The 21,054-nt window shown below is 45.2% G+C and overlaps 1 protein-coding gene across 1 annotated transcript in view; it reads left to right on the plus strand.

Moving 5' to 3' along the window:
• The window catches only part of ASCC3 (activating signal cointegrator 1 complex subunit 3), an 887,461-nt gene that overhangs the window by 67,177 nt on the left and 799,230 nt on the right, over positions 1–21,054 (plus strand). The window contains exon 4 of the mRNA XM_069726311.1: positions 15,417–15,534. Coding sequence (XP_069582412.1) covers positions 15,417–15,534 — 118 coding nt within the window. The remainder of the gene's footprint in view (positions 1–15,416; positions 15,535–21,054) is intronic.

Raw genomic sequence — 21,054 nt, forward strand, 5'->3', positions numbered from 1 at the left:
TCGGGAGGGCGTGGTGACATCGCTGGTTCTTCCTCAGCTTTACGTTGGTGGCGTAGTGGTGAACAAGCAGCGCGCGATCTGCGCTGCAATCCCTTGCATCGGTGGGGGCGGCCATCTTCCTGGGGCCGCGCGTGCGCAGATCGAGTGCTCTGCTGCACGGGGCTTCAGGAAAATGGCTGCGGGATGCCGCGCGTGCGCATTAGAGATCGCGGCGGCCATTTTCCCAAAGCCGAGATGCAAACTCGGCTTTGGGAAAATGGCCGCCGCGATCTCTAATGCGCACGCGCGGCATCCCGCGGCCATTTTCCTGAAGCCCCGTGCAGCAGAGCACTCGATCTGCGCACGCGCGGCCCCAGGAAGATGGCCGCCCCCACCGATGCAAGGGATTGCAGCGCAGATCGCGCGCTGCTTGTTCACCACTACGCCACTACGCCACCAACGTAAAGCTGAGGAAGAACCAGCGATGTCACCACGCCCTCCCGACCTGACCAGCCTGATTGACAGGCGAAAACGGCGACTTTGGTAAGTTATTTCTCAGCATAGGTGGGGAATCGGGGTACACTACATACACTATAGGAACACACAGCGCAGGCCCTATTTAACAGTATTTATAGCTCAATCTCAAAAAACGGGGTGACAGGTTCCCTTTAATACCAAATAGAAGCATCTGAGTATTTATGATATTTGAGTTTAGCATTTAAAAATAATACATATGTATGTGTATGTATATATATATATATATTTTTATAGTGCCAACTTTTTCTGCACTACTTTACAATTAAAGGAAGTTTCACTGGATTTTTTCTAAACGGAGTACCTCCTCCTCCAATTTGCCCTGCTCCACTGATTCTGATTTTGTGCATCACATTCTGAAGTTAGGTCCCCTTGGTACTAAAAATGCAAATAGCTGTGTCTATTCTACAGAAACTGAGAAAATGCAAATGGCCACAAAGTAGTTCTGTGGTATGTGCCCTGTCAGGTAAAAGGAACATTTGTGTTCTGGGGGGCACAGAAATGATAGGACACCTGGATCAGTGTGCCGGGTTTTGTCAGTAGTCCGTCAGATTCTTGTTATGGAGCCTCAGTAAGAAGCTGTAGTAGGTGTCGTAGTTCTAGGAGATGGAAGTATGTCCTGCACTTGTATATGAGGGGAATGGCTAGTAGTATACTGTCATGGGCATGCCACATGTCTGGGGGCTTCTGGCTGAGGTACTGAACAGTGGGATTCAGGGGTATCCATTGACTTTAATGAATATAGTATCCACCTTTTTCAGGTGGGGACAAAAATGCGGTCAACTGCAAATTCGTGCCTGCTTGCCTCATTAGAGTCTGACCCTGTCACTGGATACACCAGAATCCTTTGTTTAGAACTTTGGATGGAAGCAATGATGGAGCCAGAAAACGTGGTGTGAAGATAGCCTTACACGTATGTGTGTTCCTTCTCTGGTGGCCGGGCGCTCTGCTGCTCAGCATTATTCGGCAGTGAGCATGTGCACTTGTGTACATTGCTTCTCCGATGTAATCGTGTCTTTGCTTGGTTCAGCCATATAGATGAGCCCTGATCAGGATAATAGTCCTATAACAGCGCCACCTACGGGCAGTTGTATGTAATTCACCGAATATAAACAGTTGGATGGATAATGCTGGTTTCATCTCAATGGTGCCTTCATTTTATTCAGTCGCCATGACAGCACAACGAGAGAGGGGATCCGCCCTTCAGGGACAGGAAACCTACAGACATAAAAAGGGCGGCACCTCTCTCCCACGTCAGTTTGGTTTCCTGTCCCTGACAGCGGAACCTCTTGCAGACAGGCCCTGACAAGAGGGTCGAAGTAAGAAGACTCCCCACTCCTGGCGGCCCGGTACAGGTAGCGGGGGTCCCCTACCTCGGCCCGTCCAGGGGGCAGGAAGCACCACACGGCAGGGGCACTGCGCGGTGTAGGTGACAGCAGGAGGAAGCAGCCTCTGATAGGCTAGCTTCTCAGGCAACCGCACATACCTATGGAGGTGCTTGGCTACTCAGGGTCCCGGGAGTCATGGCTGGTCCGGGCGGGGACGCGGCATTGGTCCGGGGGGTTTGCTGGCGTCCTGGTCCGCGTGTCGGCTTGGCGCCGCCGCTGCGTCCTGAAGGGGGCGTGTCCGAATGACGCGGCGGGCGGCGCGGCCGGATGACGCGGCTGGGCATGCGCAGTAGCGTCATCTCCGGCTAATGGCGGCGCCCAGCTGCGGGATCAGTCTGGGCTTCAGGGAGGGGTAGCGCAGCACAGCGGCAGACGGTTTAATGGCCACCTGGGATTCCCTGCTGGCCCCCATCCGGGGGCGGTACCTTGGGGGTATTTAATGCGGCAAGCTGGGATAATCAGAGTTCCTCACCCATTCCATAATGGAGTCGCCAGAAGGAACTACCAGCCAGCAGCAGCAGGAGCCGCAGCAGCTGTCAGATAAGCCTCGTAGAAGCTCCCAGCGTCGGTCTAGTGGCAGTAGCCGCGCTGGTGGAGCTAAGGAGGCACGGATCTCTATACCAAAATCCTCAGCCCGTAAAGATTTGCCGGCTTCGAAGGATCCCCCATCTACGGTACCACTCATTACTGGACGGGGTAAGTGAGCTTCGTGAAAGTCCACTTAGTGATGGTTGTGTTCCCCTTGTCTTTTTTCCTCTATCAGGGGAGGAAAAGTTTGTCCAAAGCCAAACATAGGCAGTGTGCCGAATGTGCAGAGCCGCTTCCAGATGGACATTTGAGGAAGTTATGTAAAATATGTATTCAACGTTTACTGGAGGAGGAGGCGCCTGATCTAACCTCTACAATAAGAGAGATGGTGAGACAGGAAATTAAAGGTGCCGAGAGATCCAAATCTCGGGGGGCAGAAGCTAAAAGGTCATCCCCTTTATCTGAGGTAGATTCGGATTCGGGTGAGCTGAGCTCAGGGTCTCTTCCGTCCACTTCCTCCTCTGAGGATCAGGAGTCTGCTCGAGCCTGTTTGTCCCTAGAAAGGGTTAACCATCTGGTCAAAGCAGTTAACAGCACAATGGGGATAGAAGATACCCAATCGGAATGTTCCATTCAGGATGTTATGTTCAGGGGTATTGAGCGAAAATCCCGAAGAGCCTTTCCAGTGATTGACAAGATCAAATCGTTAATCTCAAAAGAATGGAAGAAACCAGAAAGGAAGGGGTCGCTTCCGCCAGCCTTTAAAAGACGGTATCCCTTTGAAGAAGCGGCTTCGTCCTCATGGGATAAAGTCCCGAAGTTGGATGCGGCAGTCGCTAAGGCATGCAAAAAGTCGTCTCTCCCCTTCGACGACTTGGGAAATTTGAAAGACCCGTTAGATAGGAAAGCCGACATCTTCCTTAAGGGAGCTTGGGAGACTTCAGCAGGGTCTCTGAGGCCAGCCATTGCAGCCACTTGTACCGCTCGATCCTTGATGGTTTGGTTGGGTCACCTCGAAGATCAGCTCAGAGATAAAGTCCCTAGGTCGGAAATATTGTCCTCTATGTCCACAATCCAGGATGCCGCAGCCTTCCTCTCAGATGCTTCAGCAGATTCGGTCAGGTTGGCCGCCAGGTCCTCGGCATTATCCAATGCAGCCAGGAGAGCACTATGGATAAAATGCTGGCCAGGGGACTTACAAGCTAGAACAAAATTATGTAGCATTCCTTGTGAAGGGGCTCACTTGTTCGGACCAGTCCTAGACGAGCTATTGGAAAAAGCAGGGGATAGTAAAAAACGCTTTCCCTTCCTAGGAAGACCCTTCTACAGACGGGACTATAATAGAGGATGGTCCAACCGCAGAAGACCATATAGAGACTCCAACAGAATCTACTAGATATGACAACAGCAGAAGAAGGGGTAGAGGATTTATGTTTAATCCTTCACGAGAGGTTAAGAAACCACAATGACTAGCGGACCAGGTGGGGGGTAGGCTTTCGGCCTTCTACCCAGCCTGGGTGCAGATTACAAACAATCCATGGATTCTAGGCATTGTGGAGAAAGGCCTAACCTTAGACTTCCACCATACTCCTCGGGACAAATTTATGTTAACACCTGTTCGTTCCTCCTCTACAGAGCAGTTGGCACTAGAGTCTGAGGTCCGGGAGCTCCAACAGAAGAATGTTCTAGTCAGAGTCCCTGCAGGCGAGGAAGGTAGGGGGTTTTATTCCCCTCTGTTCCTGGTCAAAAAACCTGATGGTTCATATCGCACCATTATTAATTTAAAAGGCCTGAATAATTTTCTGTTCATACCCTCCTTCAAAATGGAGTCGGTTAAGACAGCAATAAAATTACTCTTTCACCACTGTTTTATGGTTGTCTTAGATCTCAAAGACGCCTATTACCATGTACCAATTCATATTGATCATCAGAGATTTCTTAGGGTGGCGGTCTCACTAGCTGGCACAGTAGAACACTTTCAATATCAGGCACTTCCGTTCGGAGTCGCAGTTGCACCCAGGGTGTTTACAAAAATCATGGTGGAGGTTATGGCGCACTTGCATGAACAGGATATATTAATAGTCCCGTACCTGGATGATTTGCTAATTGTGGGTCATTCTGAGTCGCATTGCTCAGACCAACTACAGAAAGTTATGGATGCGTTACACAAATTGGGCTGGATGATCAATATAAAAAAATCGCGCCTTCAGCCCCTAAAAGTACAAGAATTCCTGGGATATGTTATAGACTCTAGTCAGCAGGAATGTCGCCTGCCGGACACAAAGGTTGCGAAGATTAAGCATTTGGTCACCAGGGCAATAAATAATCCCTTAGTATCAGTCAGGGGTGCGATGTCAATCTTGGGCTCTCTTACGTCCTGCATCCCGGCAGTTCTCTGGGCACAGTTCCACACGAGGGCTTTACAGTGGGACGTGTTACACAATTCCCGTCGCCTAAATGCTCACCTCGACAGTAAATTCACACTTTCTGCGGAGACTGTACATTCGCTTGGTTGGTGGACTCACACTTCGAATTTACACAGGGGGGTCCCTTGGATAAATCACATATCTAGGGTGCTGACTACGGACGCTAGCCCCAAAGGGTGGGGGGCTCACTTAGGGGAGGATTGGATTCAGGGACTATGGTCTCTGTCTGAACAGGACTCTTCCTCCAACTTGAAAGAACTGTTGGCAGTAAAACATGCCTTAAATAGATTCCTTGTACCCCTACAGGGTCGACACGTCAGGCTTTTGTCAGACAATCGGGTAACTGTGGCCTACATTAATCGTCAAGGTGGCACGCGATCCAGTACATTGATGGAGGTCGCAAATCATATCTTTCAGGTGGCCGAAGTACATCTTCTCTCCCTGACGGCGCTTCATATAAAAGGAAGTATCAACACCAAAGCCGACTATCTAAGCCGCAACATGCTCAGACAGGGGGAGTGGTCGTTAAATCCAGCCATTTTCAGTCAGATCATCCAGTTATGGGGTTGTCCGGAGATAGACCTTTTTGCCAACAGAGGGAACAAAAAATTACATCAATTCTGCTCCCTAAATCCAAAAGACAACCCATACGCTGTGGACGCTCTGCTGATATCTTGGCACTTCAGGCTCGCGTATGCTTTTCCCCCTCTAAATCTAATTCCCCTAGTCCTGAGGAAGATTCGGGAGGACAAGGCCCGGGTAATCTTGGTAGCTCCATTTTGGCCCAAGAGGGCTTGGTTTCCTTGGCTGAGAAAGATGTCTGTCTGCCAACCATGGATTCTTCCAGAGCTACCAGATCTGCTCTCCCAGGGACCAATCCTCCATCCTCAAGTAGCCAACTTACACCTAGCGGCATGGAACTTGAGAGGTCCTTACTGAGGGGGAAAGGATTCTCTCAGAATCTGGTTAATACTCTCCTTAAAAGTAGAAAACCATCTACAACGGGCATTTATGTGAGAGTATGGAGAAAATTTTTATCTTTTTCAGGGGCTCAAATTGACCAAGAACCATGTATTAACCAGGTTCTTGAATTTTTACAAAAAGGCCTGGAAATGGGCTTGGCCACAAGTACTCTTAGAGTTCAGGTGTCAGCGCTGGGAGCGTTATATAATCTTAATTTAGCCAGTAATCACTGGATTGCTAGATTCTTTAAAGCAGTCACCAGGTCTAGACCAATTATTAAACAAAGGTTAGTCCCATGGGACCTAAATTTGGTACTCTCAGCCCTGACGCAAGCCCCATTCGAGCCCATTGATACTATTCCTGTGAAGATCCTGTCAATCAAAACAGCCCTGTTAGTTGCTCTCACATCTGCTAGGAGGGTTAGTGATCTACAGGCACTCTCCAGACATCCACCATACATGCAAGTTAGGGAGGATAGGGTCATATTAAAACCCGATCCCCTATATCTGCCTAAAGTTGCGTCTAAATTTCACAGGGTTCAGGAGGTAGTCCTTCCCTCCTTTTGCTCCAATCCTACTAACGATAAAGAACGTAAATTCCATTGCTTAGATGTGAGGAGATGCCTCCTTAGATATATTACAGTTTCAGATTCCTGGAAAAAAGATAACTCTTTATTTGTAGCCTATCAAGGGGTAAGGAAAGGTCTTAGAGTATCTAAAAACACTCTAGCCAGATGGATTAGGGAGGCAATCTCTCTCGCTTATACCGCAGGTGGCAACGAAGTTCCAGATGGTATAAAGGCACACTCCACGCGAGCCATGGCATCTTCCTGGGCGGAGAGGTCAGAAGTGTCAATCGAAGACATATGTAAGGCGGCCACATGGTCTTCCCCTTCTACCTTTCTTAGACATTACAGATTAGATCTGGGTAGTTCCTCAGACCTTACGTTTGGGAGAAGAGTGCTAGAAGCTATTATCCCCCCCTAAATCTTTCGTCTCTGAAAGTCTCTCGTTGTGCTGTCATGGCGACTGAATAAATACGTACGCTACTCACCTGGTAGCAGTGTTTTTTCAGGAGCCATGACAGCACCCTTAGATTCCCTACCCTATATTTTTGGATGATGCAACACCCTGTTAATCTTGAGTTAAAGTTTATGTTCACTTGCATAATAAAAAGTATTCATGTATATACTGCATCTGTGTTATTAACCAAGGTGGTCCTCTCATGCTCTGGAAACAACTGACGTGGGAGAGAGGTGCCGCCCTTTTTATGTCTGTAGGTTTCCTGTCCCTGAAGGGCGGATCCCCTCTCTCGTTGTGCTGTCATGGCTCCTGAAAAAACACTGCTACCAGGTGAGTAGCGTACGTATTTCTCTAACAGGAATTTTAGTGCTTGCTATGTAACACAACTGACGCCAGTACATTCATATAAGCTGCAAATCGTTACAGAGAAACCATAAGCTCCTTCATTAGTAGCTTCTAGTTTTTTTTAGGAGTGTATGGTTATAAAAAAAAAAAAGCCTTCCTAATAGATTACATATCTTTTAAAGGAAACTTGTCACTTGAAAAGAAGCTGTTACCTGCAGATATGGGGTTAATCTACAGGTTAACCACATTCTAAACCTGCCCGGTGTCGGCACTTAGAGCCCCGCTGCCGGGAGGAAATGAACTTTATTCCTCCCAGTAATGTTCCGGTTTCAGTCACGGTAAAAATAAAGTTCACTGACAGCAGCTCGGCACTAGACATGGCTGTCAGTCAGTGCTGGGGGCGCATTTACAGCTGCCCCTCTATACACAGAGCGGTGACTGAACCCGAGCCCCCCCATGCTGAAACCAGAATGCTATGGGGAGGAGTAAAGTTAATTTCCTCCTTACAGTGGGGGTCTATGTGGGGGCGCTGAGCAGGTTCAGAATGCTATTAATCTGCCGATTAACCCCATATCTGCAAGTTAATATTGTTTTTTTCACGTGACAGTTTCACTTTAATGTGACAAAATGTTTATATTCTGTTTTAGTGCTTATCTACAATATTCAAAGTTATCATAATACAAAATATCACAAACAAATATGAAAGAATAGGTGGTTGTAGAGGTAGGCCAAGTTAATCTGGAATATAACCGGAGATGTGCCCTTTAGTCTGAAGCCTTTGGCTCCTGCGCAGTGTGGCACCAGAGTCAGCATATGCACACACTGCGCCATTTTATTGAAGACATTGGGTATGCAAATTCTCAGACACAGTTTCTTCAACAAAATGGCGCCAGAGTGTATTGCAGTGCACGAACTTGCCGGGTCCATGCATCGCAAAACACGCTGCCCCCCAATCATAGGCCAGTATGTGTCGGCGTGCATGTGACTGGGCGCATGGCAGTGATTTCATGCGCCCCCATCACTTGGACGCTGAAGTCAGCTGCCCGCTTCAGAAGAAGACGACGACGTGCTGCAGGGGGGGTGCGAGTGAACGGTGAGTTTGAGGGTTTATTGTTTTTTTTTTTTTATGTATTGAACAACAGCAGGAGGACATATACCAGGATTGGGGGCATATACAAGGATGAGGGATATATACCAGGATGGGGGGCATATACCAGGATGGGGATATTTACCAGATGGGGGGATATTTACCAGGATTGGGGGCATATACAAGGATGAGAGATATACCAGGATGTGGGGCATATACAAGGATGGGAGGCATATACAAGGATATATACCAAGATGTTACACAATTACAAGGATGGGGGATATATACCAGGTTGTTGGGCAAATACAAGGATGGGGACCATATACAAGGATGAAGGGCATATACTAGGATGTGGGATCATATACCAGGATTTGGGGCATATGCAAGGATGAGGGATATATACCAGGATGGGAAGCATATTCAAGGATGGGGGATATTTACCAGTTGCAGAATATTTACCAGGATTGGGGGCATATACAAGGATGGGAGGCATATAAAAGGATGGAGGATATATACCAGGATGGGGGGCATATACAAGGTTGGAGGAGACCATATACAAGGATGAGGGGCATATACTAGGATGTGGGATCATACCAGGATTGGGGGCATATGCAAGGATGAGGGATATATACCAGGATGGGGGGCAAATACTAGGATGAGAAGTATATACAAGGATGAGGGGCATATACTAGGATGTGGGATCATACCAGGATTGGGGGCATATGCAAGGATGAGGGGGTATATACCAGGATGGGGGGCAAATACTAGGATGAGAAGTATATACCAGGATGAGGGGCATATACAAGGATGGGAAGCATATACAAGGTTAGGGAATATTTACTAGTTGGGGGATATTTACCAGGATTGGGGGCATATACAAGGATGGGAGGCATATAAAAGGATGGGGGCTATATAGCAGGATGTGGGGCATATACAATGTTGGGGACCATATACAAGGACGAGGGGCATATACTAGGATGTGGGATTATATACCAGGATGTGGGAGCATATACCAGGATGCGGGAGCATATACCAGGATGGGGCTGCCATATACAAGGATATGGGAGTATATACCAGGGTGAAGGTGAGCATATACAAGAATGAGGGAGCATATGCCCAGATGGGGGGACGTATGCCAGAATGGGGGAAGCATATGCCTGGATGTGGGGCATATACCAGGATGAGGGGAGCATATTCCTTTATATCTGCAGTCTGGTACCCCTGCTCCTGTCTGTAGCTGAACTTTGTTGCCTCTGCCTGCTCTCTTGTTTTTTTCTAAACTAAAATCTCAGTATTCAGGTTAAATTGCCATGTTGTCAATGGGTCTCTAAAAGGTTTGCCATCACTGTTGTAGTACATTACTTCAATAAAATCACGCCAGAGTGCGTGCGTGCGTATGCTGCGATCTCTGGCTGCATGTTAGTGAAGACACTCTGTATATGCGAATTCGCAGACACAGTGTCTGAAAAAAAATGACATAAAATAAAAAATGTACTAATAAAAATGCTCGCCACCCGGGCGTAGAACAGGTTTAATAGCTAATATAACATAAGGGCTGAAGTTGTGAGGTTAATTTGCACGCTATTAGTCAGTTTTCTTTAATCTTCACATTCTGAATGTGATGAACACCCAAGTTCTGCAGGCTCATAGATCAGCAATGGAGCTTATTTGAATCTAAAAATATTATATTTATGTCCACATTGTATAATGTTTTCGCAAATGTTGAGCTTAAAAAAAGTCTCCCCCCATTAGAAAATGACCTACTGTTTAAATCAGGTTTTTGTGTTAATTTTTTTTTTTAATTTGCAGTGTTTTTACATATCACAATCTTTATTAATAATAGAGAATATAGATTGAGCATTCTTTACACTGGCCACTCACACAGGCTATTCGAAACTCACATCATATTTTTTTCGGAAATATACATGTACATTAGCAGCAATATACTGACTCAAACACTTTTGCATTGAACCATCTAATGAGCAGGTGCTAATGTCAGTGTAAAGTGAGGTGGAGTTGGGTCATCTGTGACATCTCTTGTGAATAAGGGATTCTGGGTTATTAGCTGTGTATAGAGTCTCTACCTGTGATTGTAATCCTGCCTCTGTGATTGTAATCCTGCTTGCTAAAATCTTTTTCTGAACGGATAGGATGCATAAGTCTGTGAGAGCCCCAGAGGCTACTGAAAATTGCAAGATTACTAATTTTGGTTTTTTTCACACAGATTGTGATTAGAGATGGGCGAACTTGAACAGTAAAGTTCGGCGTCCGTAACAAAACACCTACTGTTCAGGCACGGACACCGAACATGGACTTCACCAGGAAGTCCGCGTTAGTGTTCTGCCCCCCGAACACCGGGTGTTTGTTGCGCTGATCGAAACTTCTGGTCACTGGTGTCAGCTGATGAGACTACTGCTCCCATCAACCAACACCTGCTGCTGTTAATAACAATGAAAGCAGGCGGCAGCTGATGAGAGTTTTCATCAGAAAACGCCTGCGCTGTAAATACATCATTTAAAAAAAAAGGCGTGGGTTCCCCTGTATTTTTGGTAACCAGCCAGGCAAAACTCACAGCTGGAGCAGCAACACTCAGCTGTTAACTTTAGAAAGGCTGGTTATCAAGAATAGAGGTAGAGGAGTCTCCACGCCATATTTTTTTAATTATTTCAATAAATTAAAAAAAACGGTATGGTTCCCGCCCGCATTGTTGACAACCAGCCTAGTTAAAGTAGACAGCTGGGGGCTGGTATTCTCAGACTGGTAAGGGGCCATGGATATAGCCCCCCTCCCGGCCTAAAAACAGCAGTCCACATCCGCCCAGAAAAGGCTATTATATACACCAATTCTGGAGCTTTGTCCAGATCTTCCCACCTGCCCTGTAGCAGTGGCAAGTGGGTTTTTTGGGGTTGATGGCACATTTGTATTGTCAGGTCACATCAGGCCCAAGGATTACTAATGGAGACACCTCCATGGAGACACCTATCCACTACTAATCCTATACAGGTCCTTCTCAAAAAATTAGCATATAGTTTTAAATTTCATTATTTACCATAATGTAATGATTACAATTAAACTTTCATATATTATAGATTCATTATCCACCAACTGAAATTTGTCAGGTCTTTTATTGTTTTAATACTGATGATTTTGGCATACAACTCCTGATAACCCAAAAAACCTGTCTCAATAAATTAGCATATCAAGAAAAGGTTCTCTAAACGACCTATTACCCTAATCTTCTGAATCAACTAATTAACTCTAAACACATGCAAAAGATACCTGAGGCTTTTATAAACTCCCTGCCTGGTTCATTACTCAAAACCCCCATCATGGGTAAGACTAGCGACCTGACAGATGTCAAGAAGGCCATCATTGACACCCTCAAGCAAGAGGGTAAGACCCAGAAAGAAATTTCTCAACAAATAGGCTGTTCCCAGAGTGCTGTATCAAGGCACCTCAATGGTAAATCTGTTGGAAGGAAACAATGTGGCAGAAAACGCTGTACAACGAGAAGAGGAGACCGGACCCTGAGGAAGATTGTGGAGAAGGACCGATTCCAGACCTTGGGGAACCTGAGGAAGCAGTGGACTGAGTCTGGTGTGGAAACATCCAGAGCCACCGTGCACAGGCGTGTGCAGGAAATGGGCTACAGGTGCCGCATTCCCCAGGTAAAGCCACTTTTGAACCATAAACAGCGGCAGAGGCGCCTGACCTGGGCTACAGAGAAGCAGCACTGGACTGTTGCTAAGTGGTCCCAAGTACTTTTTTCTGATGAAAGCAAATTTTGCATGTCATTCGGAAATCAAGGTGCCAGAGTCTGGAGGAAGACTGGGGAGAAGGAAATGCCAAAATGCCTGAAGTCCAGTGTCAAGTACCCACAGTCAGTGATGGTGTGGGGTGCCATGTCAGCTGCTGGTGTTGGTCCACTGTGTTTCATCAAGGGCAGGGTCAATGCAGCTAGCTATCAGGAGATTTTGGAGCACTTCATGCTTCCATCGGCTGAAATGCTTTATGGAGATGAAGATTTCATTTTTCAGCACGACCTGGCACCTGCTCACAGTGCCAAAACCACTGGTAAATGGTTTACTGACCATGGTATTACTGTGCTCAATTGGCCTGCCAACTCTCCTGACCTGAACCCCATAGAGAATCTGTGGGATATTGTGAAGAGAAAGTTGAGAGACGCAAGACCCAACACTCTGGATGAGCTTAAGGCCGCTATTGAAGCATCCTGGGCCTCCATAACATCTCAGCAGTGTCACAGGCTGATTGCCTCCATGCCACGCCGCATTGAAGCAGTCATTTCTGCCAAAGGATTCCCGACCAAGTATTGAGTGCATAACTGAACATTATTATTTGTTGGTTTTTTTGTTTGTTATTAAAAAACACTTTTATTTGATTGGATGGGTGAAATATGCTAATTTATTGAGACAGGTTTTTTGGGTTATCAGGAGTTGTATGCCAAAATCATCAGTATTAAAACAATAAAAGACCTGACAAATTTCAGTTGGTGGATAATGAATCTATAATATATGAAAGTTTAATTGTAATCATTACATTATGGTAAATAATGAAATTTAACACTATATGCTAATTTTTTGAGAAGGACCTGTAGTTATATGGTAAATACACAAGTATAAAGTCCTTTATTAGAAATAAAACAAAACATACTTTTGCAATTTTATTTAAAAATAATAAACACAGTTATACTCGCCTAATTCCCATTCCATCCATCATCTCCTGTAATAGAACAAACCTCCCCCCCCCACACAATATCCGTCACCTGTCCGTCGTTCTGTCTCACGCCATAATACATGTCTGGGGGATAAATAGTCTTCAACCTGGATGGTGCTAAAATGTGACCATCCAGAGAGCCACTGATGTAGGATTTGCTGCGAACGCAGTAAATCTGATTAGCGGTAACATCAAGGTTACTGCCGGTCTCTGAGGCTGCATTCCAATCTGGCCTGAACTGCGTTGACCTCAGTGAGATCGCCGCTAGCACCGTGATAAAGTCTCACGGTGCAGGGGCGAGAATTTCACTGTGGTGAATTTGAACTGCAGCGAACTCTCCTCAATGTGGGACACAGAACGCAATGTGAAAGAACTATAATACAGATATTTTCTTGGGAGTACAAGGCTAACATGCAGGCAACACAAAGATAAACTTTTGAGGACTTATGTACCGTAAGTGTACAGAATGTATCTTTTAAGCAGGAATAGTTCATAATGAGTGTTTGAATGTATGTTTGTCTTGCAATTGTGGATGTTTTTAATGGGGTTGTCCACCACTTAATCAACCCCCTTTTAAATGGCTCAAGAGTGGTGGAAAAATAAAGACCAGCACAAACACCTCCATACTGCATGTTGTCCTTCGCTCGTCTCCTAGCATGAACATCCATTACATGACCGCTGCAGCCAGTCATACACTAGAATATGATTGTTTTTGCTTACGTAGCTGTTATAATATACAGTGGGGCAAAAAAGTATTTAGTCAGTCAGCAATAGTGCAAGTTCCACCACTTAAAAAGATGAGAGGCGTCTGTAATTTACATCATAGGTAGACCTCAACTATGGGAGACTAACTGAGAAAAAAAAAATCCAGAAAATCACATTGTCTGTTTTTTTAACATTTTATTTGCATATTATGGTGGAAAATAAGTATTTGGTCAGAAACAAAATTTCATCTCAATACTTTGTAATATATCCTTTGTTGGCAATGACAGAGGTCAAACGTTTTCTGTAAGTCTTCACAAGGTTGCCACACACTGTTGTTGGTATGTTGGCCCATTCCTCCATGCAGATCTCCTCTAGAGCAGTGATGTTTTTGGCTTTTCGCTTGGCAACACAGACTTTCAACTCCCTCCAAAGGTTTTCTTTAGGGTTGAGATCTGGAGACTGGCTAGGCCACTCCAGGACCTTGAAATGCTTCTTACGAAGCCACTCCTTCGTTGCCCTGGCGGTGTGCTTTGGATCATTGTCATGTTGAAAGACCCAGCCACGTTTCATCTTCAATGCCCTTGCTGATGGAAGGAGGTTTGCACTCAAAATCTCACGATACACGGCCCCATTCATTCTTTCATGTACCCGGATCAGTCGTCCTGGCCCCTTTGCAGAGAAACAGCCCCAAAGCATGATGTTTCCACCACCATGCTTTACAGTAGGTATGGTGTTTGATGGATGCAACTCAGAATTCTTTTTCCTCCAAACACGACAAGTTGTGTTTCTACCAAACAGTTCCAGTTTGGTTTCATCAGACCATAGGACATTCTCCCAAAACTCCTCTGGATCATCCAAATGCTCTCTAGCAAACTTCAGACGGGCCCGGACATGTACTGGCTTAAGCAGTGGGACACGTCTGGCACTGCAGGATCTGAGTCCATGGTGGCGTAGTGTGTTACTTATGGTAGGCCTTGTTACATTGGTCCCAGCTCTCTGCAGTTCATTCACTAGGTCCCCCCGCGTGGTTCTGCGATTTTTGCTCACCGTTCTTGTGATCATTCTGACCCCACGGGGTGGGATTTTGCGTGGAGCCCCAGATCGAGGGAGATTATTAGTGGTCTTGTATGTCTTCCATTTTCTAATTATTGCTCCCACTGTTGATTTATTCACTCCAAGCTGGTTGGCTATTGCAGATTCAGTCTTCCCAGCCTGGTGCAGGGCTACAATTTTGTTTCTGGTGTCCTTTGACAGCTCTTTGGTCTTCACCATAGTGGAGTTTGTAGTCAGACTGTTTTAGGGTGTGCACAGGTGTCTTTTTATACTGATAACAAGTTTAAACAGGTGCCATTACTACAGGTAATGAGTGGAGGAAAGAGGAGACTCTTAAAGAAGAAGTTACAGGTCTGTGAGAGCCAGAAATCTTGATTGTTTGTTTCTGACCAAATACTTATTTTCCACCATAATATGCAAAAAAAAATGATAAAAAAAACAGACAATGTGATTTTCTGGATTTTTTTTTCTCAGTTTGTCTCCCATAGTTGAGGTCTACCTATGATGTAAATTACAGACGCCTCTCATCTTTTTAAGTGGTGGAACTTGCACTATTGCTGACTGACTAAATACTTTTTTGCCCCACTGTATAACACAAGAGTTTTGATATTTTAAAGTAATGCTTGTTAATCTGTATTACTTTGTTTTGCAGTTCTTTGAACTACTTGGGCCTGAAGGATTTACGGTGATAGAAGTTCTCTTGCAGCACAGGCAAAAAATTGTGGCTAAATCACTTAACTGGCAAAATGATAACCAATATAATTTTCAAGGTAGGAAGATATACAAATAAAAAATGGCTATGTATTGCATAAAAAATTCTTTTAAAAGTTCTTACTTTTGGTGCATTTGTTTGCAGGAACTTGCTGTTTTTTTAACCTCTATTTTGATGTGATATTTTACAGTTTTTTATTGTGATTAGTTTGTTCGTTTTTAATTGCAAATATTGGTAAAAGCAATGAGCATTTGGTGAGTTTTTTTTTTAGTCTGCGATTTTTCAAAAAAATGCAAGTAACCTATTGTACTTAAAGGGAACCTGTCACCGGGTTTGACCAATATGAGATATGGCCACCACCTTTCAGGCCTGATATTCAGCGTTCTATAAGGCTGAATTTCTGCCCTCAACCTGACCTGCAAGACAAGAAACATACCTTTTATTATACTCGCATGCGGGATGGTCAGGTCCGAGGGGTGTCGATGGTCTTAGTCCGGTGCCTCCCATCTTCTTTCTATGCTAGCCTCCTTCTTGCTTTGTGTGGATAACGCATCCCTACGTCATCCACACAGTCTCGAAGGCCGGGTTGGGGCCTTAAATGCAGAATTATATAATTCTGTATATCCGCCCTGAAAGGTGGTGGCTGTAACTCATATCTATCTAACCTGGTGACAGGTTCCCTTTAATGGATGCAGAAATGGTGCTGAAAATCCACCATAGCAAAACTCTCCAAATACTCATTGTGGGAACAGAGTTTAACAGGGTACACCTTTTTTACACATTTCGACAGCTAAAGCCTAGCCAAACTGCATGAAAATCCGCAAGAAAAAGCAACATTTTGCTGTGCCAAAACATGTCAAAAACTTATTATGAACAGACCCTTAACACCTTCTCAACATGCACCATACATATACCGTATTTTTTGGACTATAAGACGCACCGGACTATAACACGCACCCAGGTGGAAAATAGGGAAAAAAAATATTTGAAGCAAAAAAGGTGGTAAAATATTTAATAACATAAACATACTATTATACGTGGTGTTATTATATATAATAGTATGTTATTATATTAGAAGCTGCGGGTAGAAAATGGAGCTGCGGGACCAGTGTGGTGTCTGTAAAGTTCTGTATGAAGACACTGGAGGGTGAGTATAAGAATGGGGACAAAGGGCTTATATTTAAAGAACCGCTCCAGTACTGAATAATAACACTGGAGTACTGATTTAAGATCCCGTGGAAGAACTATAACTCCCAGCATGTCCTGCAGAACCTATGGCATGCTGGGAGTTATAGTTCACCACAGAAGTGGCAGAGTGGTTTATTGTGTGTTGTAGTGACTAACCTTTTAATTATGGCAGCCAGCCACACTGTGGTGAGGTAAAATGCTGGAGCATCCCATCCCATGATACCACAGAGCTCTCCCTCTTGTTGCCTCTCCACAACACAGGAGTAAGCTTGCAGATTGTAGTGGGTGTCTGTAGGACCTGTGATGACATCAGAAGAGGGAGGGCTCTGTGCTGCCATGTGATGCTCCAGCCCGCCCTCTTCATGACATCACACAGGTCCTTGTGCTGGAGCACTGGGCATCCAGCACAGCCCTGGCAGGCAGGTATGCAGCGATCTTGTACCCTCTGCCCCCTGCTGCTGCCTCCTCCAGACACATAGATCTTCCCAGCTGCTGCAGGAATCCAGCGCTGGGGAAACCATATGTGTCCCTGTGTAGGAGTATTCATTTGCTGCTCCCAGCTCACTGCTCAGCTGACAGGTGGGTGGGGAAGCAGCTAATGAATGTTCACTGCACTTTAATGATCGGGACCATGTGGTTTCCCCAGCACTGATTCCTGAATCCCAGCAGGGGCATTTTTCTGCCTCCTGCCTCCCAATGGAAACCCATTAGCTGCTGCCCCCTCCCCACGTTACATCCCTACCATAAGACGCACCCACACTTTCCTCTCAAATTTGGAGGAAAAAAAGTGCATCTTATGGTCAGAAAAATACGGTACTCTGCTTTCCCACAAAGAGATGTATACAATATTAATAATCTTTATTTATATAGCGCCAGCATATTCCACAGCGCTTTACAGTTTCAAGCACAACAGTCATAAGTAACAATGTTAACAATACAATAATTAAAGCAAAATAAGACGAACCTGCTCGTGAGAGCTTACAATCTACAGTGAGGTGGGGGAGATACAAAGTACAGGTGTATATTTACAATGATGTATTTACAATGATGGTCCAGCCATCTTCAGGGGGTGGGGATAGATGGAAGTAGTGAATGGGCTACACACACACAAACATAAAATAACTGATTGGGGAACATGATAGGCCGCTCTGAACAATTGTGTTTTGAGCAAGCGCCTAAAACTATGCAAATTGTGGGTGGTCCTAATATCTTGGGGTAGAGCATTCCAGAGGATTGGCGCAGCATGGGAGAAGTCTTGGAGTCGGGAGTGGGAGGTACGGATTAGTGCAGAGGTTAGTCAAAAGTCGTTTGCAGAGCGCAGAGGTCGGTTAGACCGATAGACAGAAATGAGGGAGGAGATGTAAGGGGGTGCTGCACTGTGTAGAGCTTTGATGATAACGGAACCAGGCAACATTTTTAACAAAGGGGGGAGAATGAAGCACTAAATAGTGCAGAAGAACCCCCCCACCATAACAAATAACCAACTCCATAGAAACTGTTAGAAAGGAGTACAACAGGAGCATATATGTAGTTAAAAGATCATACTACTTTATTAAGTTAAATTTAACAAGCTTAAAGTGCATACAGTGTACAAAAGCCAATGCCAAATAAAGTGCATAAGGATGATTAAAACAAAGTGGGTATCCCCGGTGTGAGCTGTCCATTAAGCCAGCATGCAAAATTGCAAAAGGGAAGTGCTGCCAAGAGTCCATATACCAGGTTGGCCAGTGAGTAAGAAGTACCTCACAGCACAAAAATACCAAATGTGAAGAGCAGCGCTTACCAATGCGGGACACCAGGACAGGAGGCACCGGGTAGGATCCACCAGCTCAAACCCCTGATGCGCGTTTCGCCTTCCGGTGTGCTTGCTTTCTCACGGGGACCACAGTTTTGTGCACTTCTGAAAAGAAATACAATGCTGAACAGAGACCAGATGGAGTCCAGAGTAAATCTGCTGCCTCATTATAGTGAGTGGATCCCTCAGGGCTTTCATCTGAATCACATCACTCCGAGATTTAGATGGGAACCCCAAAGTAAATGCTCATCGTAGAGCATTGGATGAATGTGACCCCAAACGTTATGTACAATGTTCCCAATAAAAGCTTTAACTCAATCCACAAAAAAGTCCCCACTCAGCTCTGTCATCTGAAACATGAGCTGGGCATAACATACTGGTCACTATAATGTACTGGTTACTACAATGGCAGTTTGCAATTTTCAGTCAGTAACATCTGCTATTGCTTATTTCTGGAAAACAGCCATCACTACACCTGTAAATACATTCCCAAAAGGTTATAATTTCCAAAATGGGGTCACTTGAGGGGAGATTCTGCTTTCTAGCAATTAGGGGATCTTTATATGGAATCCGTAAACTATTTCTAAGAAAATCTGCACTCTAGAAGGCAAATACCATTTTACCACGGTTTTCTTGGTGGTAAAAATGTAAATTATTTTTTTTTCACTGCCCAATGTTATAAAATTCTGTGACACCCCTGTGATGTCAATATGATCACTGCACCCTTAGATGAATTCATTCAGAGGTTTAGTTTGTAAAATGGGGTCACTTATGGGGGGTTCTGCTGTTCTGGCACCTCATGGGCTCTGCCAATGTGACATGGCACCCACAAAGCACTGAAATTCCCATCTAAGCTTTGCAATGTGTTTCAATAGTAGTTTTCGACCACATATGGGGTATTTGTGAACTCCGTAGAAATTGGAGAACTAATTTTGGGGTCCATTTTCTCCAGCTACCCTTACGAAAATACAAAACTTGGAGCTAAAAAACATTTTTATGGGAAAAATGTGATTTTTTTTTTTTTTTTTTTTTTTTTTTTCCCCACGGCTCAATGTTTTAAACTTATGTGATGCGTTAGGAGTTTCAAGGTGCTCGCCACACACACACCTCACTCCAAAATGGGGTCACTTGTGGGGGGTTTCCACTGTTTAGGCATATCAGGGGCTTTCCAAATGGGACATGACGTCCGCGAATGATTCCAAGAAATTTAAAAATTATACAGATGTAAAGTAGGCATGTGGAAAATGTTATTTTTTTTTACCATTTTGTGTGACATAATTGATTTATGGGCATAAGAATAAAATTTTGAAAATTGCAACATTTTCAACATTTTCCCCAAATTTCCAATTCTGTTTTACAAATAATCATATCGAAGAACTTTTACCACTATCATAATATGTTGCACAATATGTCACACAAAAAAATCTCAATCATTTGGATCCATTGAAGCTTTCCAAAGTTATGACCTCATAAAGTGACAGTGGTGAGAATCGAAAAACTTGGCCTGGTCAGGAAAGTGAAAACAGGCTTTGGGGTGAAGGGGTTAAATGTATTTGCTTTTTTTGTGAGGATCTGTCATTAATTTTGTTGTTTTTTTCTCACACCTCTGTATTGTGCTTTTCCTCTGTTGTTTCTTCTGGAAATTTATGACTAAAGTGACAGCTGGGTGTTACCAGTCACTGTGTAAAAATGTTGCGTCCCTAAGTGCACTGATCACACAATGTGGGACTGCCCGATCACACAATGTGGGACTGCCCGATCACACAGTGTGGGACTGCCCGATCGCACAATGTGGAACTGCCCGATCCCACAATGTGGGAGTGCCCAATCACACAATGTGGGAGTGCCCGATCGCACAATGTGGGAGTGCCCGATCGCACAATGTGGGAGTGCCCGATCACACAGTGTGGGACTGCCCGATCGCACAATGTGGAACTGCCCGATCCCACAATGTGGGAGTGCCCAATCACACAATGTGGGAGTGCCCGATCACACAATGTGGGAGTGCCCGATCACACAATGTGGGAGTGCCCGATCACACAATGTGGGAGTGCCCCATCACACAGTGTGGGACTGACCGATCACACAATGTGGGACTGACCGATCACACAATGTGGGAGTGCCCGATCACACAATGTGGGAGTGCCCGATCACACAATGTGGGAGTGCCCGATCACACAATGTGGGAGTGCCCGCTGACACAATGTGGGATTGCCCGATCACACAATGTGGGAGTGCCCGATCACACAATGTGGGAGTGCCCGATCACACAATGTGGGAGTGCCCGATCACACAATGTGGGAGTGCCCGATCACACAATGTGGGAGTGCCCGATCACACAATGTGGGAGTGCCCGATCACACAATGTGGGAGTGCCCGATCACACAATGTGGGAGTGCCCGATCACACAGTGTGGGACTGCCCGATCGCACAATGTGGAACTGCCCGATCCCACAATGTGGGAGTGCCCGATCCCACAATGTGGGAGTGCCCGATCACACAATGTGGGAGTGCCCGATCACACAATGTGGGAGTGCCCGATCACACAATGTGGGAGTGCCCGATCACACAGTGTGGGAGTGCCCGATCACACAG

Source organism: Ranitomeya imitator, chromosome 5 (genome assembly GCF_032444005.1).
Source record: "Ranitomeya imitator isolate aRanImi1 chromosome 5, aRanImi1.pri, whole genome shotgun sequence".
Classification (NCBI taxonomy): Eukaryota; Metazoa; Chordata; class Amphibia; order Anura; family Dendrobatidae; genus Ranitomeya; species Ranitomeya imitator.